Here is a 5,000-nt window from a genome sequence, read left to right as displayed (position 1 = left end):
TCAAGGGCAGGATGGAACACGTGGGCTTCAGGCTGCGCTTCAGGATCGCCTGCAGGGGGAGCAGTTTCACACAGAGTAATGACCACAACAGCTACAGTTGAAGTTGGAAGTGTACATACACCTTAGCCAAATACATTTAAACTCAGTTTTTCACAATTCCTGACATTTAATCCTAGTAAATATTCCCTGTCTTAGGTCAGTTAGGATCACCACCTTATTTTAAGAATGTGAAATGTCAGAAAAATAGTAGAGATAATGATTGATTTCAGCTTTTATTTCTTTCATCACATTCCCAGTGGGTCAGAAGTTTACATACACTCAATTAGTATTTGGTAGCATTGCCTTTAAATTGTTGAACTTGGGTCAAACGTTTCAGGTAGCCTTCCACAAGCTTCCCACAATAAATTCCTCCTGACAGAGCTGGCGTAACTGAGTCAAGTCTGTAGGCCTCCTTGCTCGCACACGCTTTTTCAGTTCTGCCCACATATTTTCTATAGGTTTGAAGTCAGGGCTTTGTGATGGCTACTCCAATACCTGGACCTTGTTGTCCTTAAGCCATAACTTTGGAAGTATGCTTGGGGTCATTGTCCATTTGGAAGACCCATTTGTGACCAAGCTTTAACTTCCTGACTGATGTCTTGAGATGTGCACTTCACAAAATAGATGGTAGATACACTGCTCAAAAAAATAAAGGGAACACTTAACAACACAATGTAACTAAGTCAATCACACTTCTGTGAAATCAAACTATCCACTTAGGAAGCAACACCGATTGACAATAAATTTCACATGCTGTTGTGCAAATGGAATAGACAGGTGGAAATTATAGGCAATTAGCAAGACACCCCCAATAAAGGAGTGGTTCTGCAGGTGGTGACCACAGACCACTTCTCAGTTCCTATGCTTCCTGGCTGATGTTTTGGTCACTTTTGAATGCTGGCGGTGCTTTCACTCTAGTGGTAGCATGAGACAGAGTCTATAACCCACACAAGTACATCAAAGTTGGATCAGCCCGTAGTGTGGTTTTCCACTTTAATTTTGAGTGTGACTCCAAATCCAGACCTCCATGGGTTGATCAATTTGATTTCCATTGATAATTTGTGTGATTTTGTTGCCAGCACATTCAATTATGTAAAAAAAAGTATTTAATAAGAATATTTCATTCATTCAGATCTAGGATGTGTTATGTTAGTGTTCCCTTTTTTTTTGAGCAGTGTATATTGAAGCAACCAGTCCCTCCTGCAGCAAAGCAATCCCACAACATGATGCTGCCAACCCTGTGCTTCACGGTTGGGATGGTGTTCTTCAGCTTGGAAGCATCCTCCCCCTTTTTCCTCCAAACATAACGATGGTCATTATGGCCAAACAGTTCTATTTTTGTTTCATCAGACCAGAAGACATTTCTCCAAAAAGTACGATCTTTGTCCCCCATGTGCAGTTGCAAACCGTAGTCTGGCTTTTTTATGGTGGGTTTGGAGCAGTGGCTTCTTCCTTGCTGAGCGGCCTTTCAGGTTATGTCGATATAGGACTCGTTTGACTGTGGATATAGATACTTTTGTACCGGTTTCCTCCAGCATCTTCACATGGTCCTTTGTTGTTCTGGGATTGATTTGCACTTTTCCCACCAAAGTACGTCCTAGGAGACTGAACACGTCTCCTTCCTGAGTGGTATGACGGATGCGTGGTCCCATGGTGTTTATACTTGCATACTATTGTTTGTAATGATGAACGTGGTACCTTCAGGCGTTTGAAAATTGTTACCAAGGATGACTTGTGGAGGTCTACAATTTTTTTCTGAGGTCTTGGCTGATTTCTTTTGATTTTCCCATGATGTCAAGCAAAGAGGCACTGAGTTTGAAGGTAGGCCTTGAAATACATCCACAGGTACACCTCCAATTGACTCAAATTATGTCAATTAGCCTATCAGAAGCTTCTAAAGCCATGACATTTTCTGGAATTTTCCAAGCAACAGTCAACTTAGTGTATGTAAACTTCTGATCCACTGGAATTGTGATGCAGTGAATTATAAGTGAAATAATCTGTCTGTAAGAAATTGTTGGAAAAACTACTTGTGTCATGCACAAAGTAAATGTCCTAACCGACTTGCCAAAACTATAGTTTGTTAACAAGAAACTTGTGGAGTGGTTGAAAAATGAGTTTTAATGACTCCAACCTAAGTGTATGTAAACTTCCGACTTCAACTGTAAGTATGTGCATACATGTCAGGTGTGTGTTTGAGAGGAGAAAACGGTCACATTGTGACACTGTGTATTCACAGCAGTAGTGAATGAGTGGAGCCACCTCCTGTGTGTGTCTATATAGCGTGTGGTCTAACCTGCAGCAGAGCGTGGGGTGCTGTCTATATAGCGTGTGGTCTAACCTGCAGCAGAGCGTGGGTGCTGTCTATATAGCGTGTGGTCTAACCTGCAGCAGAGCGTGGGGTGCTGTCTATATAGCGTGTAGTCTAACCTGCAGCAGAGCGTGGGGTGCTGTCTATATAGCGTGTGGTCTAACCTGCAGCAGAGCGTGGGGTGCTGGTGCTGTCTAACCTGCAGCAGAGCTGTCTATATAGCGTGTGGTCTAACCTGCAGCAGAGCGTGGGGTGCTGTCTATATAGCGTGTGGTCTAACCTGCAGCAGAGCGTGGGGTGCTGTCTATATAGCGTGTGGTCTAACCTGCAGCAGAGCGTGGGGTGCTGTCTATATAGCGTGTGGTCTAACCTGCAGCAGAGCGTGGGGTGCTGTCTATATAGCGTGTGGTCTAACCTGCAGCAGAGCGTGGGGTGCTGTCTATATAGCGTGTAGTCTAACCTGCAGCAGAGCGTGGGGTGCTGTCTATATAGCGTGTAGTCTAACCTGCAGCAGAGCGTGGGGTGCTGTCTATATAGCGTGTAGTCTAACCTGCAGCAGAGCGTGGGGTGCTGTCTATATAGCGTGTGGTCTAACCTGCAGCAGAGCGTGGGGTGCTGTCTATATAGCGTGTGGTCTAACCTGCAGCAGAGCGTGGGGTGCTGTCTATATAGCGTGTGGTCTAACCTGCAGCAGAGCGTGGGGTGCTGTCTATATAGCGTGTGGTCTAACCTGCAGCAGAGCGTGGGGTGCTGTCTATATAGCGTGTAGTCTAACCTGCAGCAGAGCGTGGGGTGCTGTCTATATAGCGTGTAGTCTAACCTGCAGCAGAGCGTGGGGTGCTGTCTATATAGCGTGTAGTCTAACCTGCAGCAGAGCGTGGGGTGCTGTCTATATAGCGTGTGGTCTAACCTGCAGCAGAGCGTGGGGTGCTGTCTATATAGCGTGTAGTCTAACCTGCAGCAGAGCGTGGGGTGCTGTCTATATAGCGTGTGGTCTAACCTGCAGCAGAGCGTGGGGTGCTATCTCCACAACCACAGCGTTATCAGGCACCAGGCTCAGGCCCTCCTGGAAGAGGACAGGGCTGACCAGGTTATTACAATGGTACTCTGCTGAGGAGTACAGAGCCAGCGGGCTGTTCCAGTCCTTCTGGGGGATAGATGTACTGATCCACCTGGCAGACCTCTGCTTAGGCTCCTTGATCACCTACAAAGGGGGAGGAGGGAGAGATAAAATTAAGTACATTTGGCAGATGACTTGAAATTAAACGATTTTCTAGTGAATAGGAATTTTTCAGTTCATGAAGGTAGTTTAGATTCTCCTCCTGAAATGACAGTTAAAACCCCAAACCGTTTGACACACGTCGTCTTACCCTCTTGAGAGCAGCCAGCAGGGCGGGAGCGATGGAGGCCATGTAGTAAGAATGGAAGGCTACACCAGCACTACGAACCTCCTTGGCAAACACACCACTCTCCTTCAGCTCTGATACAAACCTCCTCACTGCCTCCTGCAGACAGAAAACAGGTACACAGTGCCAGTTTCAGGAAGATGCTTTTCACAGACAAAAAATGTAGGTTACAGACACAATTGGTCTCAACAATATAAAAGGATCTTTGACAATGTATAACGCTAATGATAGATACAACTGCAGGGATTTGGACCAAAATGTGTTACCGCAGGGCCAGAGATGGTGACGGTGTCTTCAGCGTTGTGACAGGCTGGAACCACACCCTGGGGACATTGTGCCTTACACTCTGCCCAGGTCAGACCTGAAGAAGAGAGAGTGAGTTAGAGGCAAACCAACTGATCCCAATTCAAAACACACACACACACACACTCTTACCGACTGCAGCCATGCCACCAGGGGGCAGGTTAGCCTCGTTAATGGACCTCCCTCTCCAGTATGCTGCCAGGATAGCCTCACTGTGACTGAGGGATCCGTCTGCATAGCCACAGGCCAGCTCTCCCACACTGTGGCCCACAATGCCGTCTGGCTGCAGGCCCAGCTTCTGGAGCAGGTCAATCTGGGCGATCTGGGGGGGCAGACAGGGGTTATCTTTAGGAACCTAGTACAACACCTTGATATGTCAGAGGCATTGTGTGGCCTTTGGAGGACAATACAGTCCATAGCCTTTTGGTTTCAGTGCCATTTCCCCCTTCTGTGCCCCTCCTTCTGTAAAAATGGTGGTCTGCTCTTAGTTAAGACGACTGCACCAGCATACCTGTATGGCAGCGAGGCCTACGAAGGCTTGGACAGTGTCCTCGAAGGTGCTCTCATCAGCCTCCATGAGCAGACTGGACACACACATCCCTGTGTCCTTCAATGCTATGTCCGAACGCAAGATGGACTCCCGAAAGTCTGGCAGCTGCATCAGACTGCGCCCCATCCCACCCCACTGGGTGCCCATACCTGAGATATACACAACACACACACATCTCTCTCTTAAACCTCGTTGCTGTCATCACTCGAGGTAGAAGTTGCCCTTAACCACAGATCCAGGAACACATTATCCTGCCCCCTGCCCCCAACCCTAACACTAATACCAACCATTAGGCTAGGGATTGAATAAATGCTACATCTGACCCTGTAGCAGTGGTTAGATGTAACTTCTCATTTCCTCTCCTACCTAGTCCTCTCTCTTACCTGAGCAG

The 5,000-nt window shown here is 47.0% G+C and overlaps 1 protein-coding gene across 2 annotated transcripts in view; it reads right to left on the bottom strand.

Moving 5' to 3' along the window:
- LOC115113815 (fatty acid synthase-like) overlaps window positions 1–5,000 on the bottom strand; it is a 58,615-nt gene that overhangs the window by 23,854 nt on the left and 29,761 nt on the right. For both annotated transcript variants that reach the window (XM_065012631.1, XM_065012630.1), the window contains exons 9-15: window positions 4,993–5,000; window positions 4,571–4,758; window positions 4,192–4,381; window positions 4,023–4,117; window positions 3,721–3,855; window positions 3,351–3,554; window positions 1–49 (exon numbers count right to left, since the gene is read on the bottom strand). The exon at window positions 1–49 is cut by the window's left edge and continues 67 nt beyond it; the exon at window positions 4,993–5,000 is cut by the window's right edge and continues 479 nt beyond it. In XM_065012631.1, the coding sequence (XP_064868703.1) occupies window positions 1–49; window positions 3,351–3,554; window positions 3,721–3,855; window positions 4,023–4,117; window positions 4,192–4,381; window positions 4,571–4,758; window positions 4,993–5,000 (869 nt within the window). The remainder of the gene's footprint in view (window positions 50–3,350; window positions 3,555–3,720; window positions 3,856–4,022; window positions 4,118–4,191; window positions 4,382–4,570; window positions 4,759–4,992) is intronic.

The sequence above is a fragment of the Oncorhynchus nerka genome, linkage group LG28 (genome assembly GCF_034236695.1).
Source record: "Oncorhynchus nerka isolate Pitt River linkage group LG28, Oner_Uvic_2.0, whole genome shotgun sequence".
Lineage (NCBI taxonomy): Eukaryota > Metazoa > Chordata > Actinopteri > Salmoniformes > Salmonidae > Oncorhynchus > Oncorhynchus nerka.
Note: the sequence above shows the minus strand (reverse complement) of the source record. Positions and strands in the feature narration are given on the sequence as shown.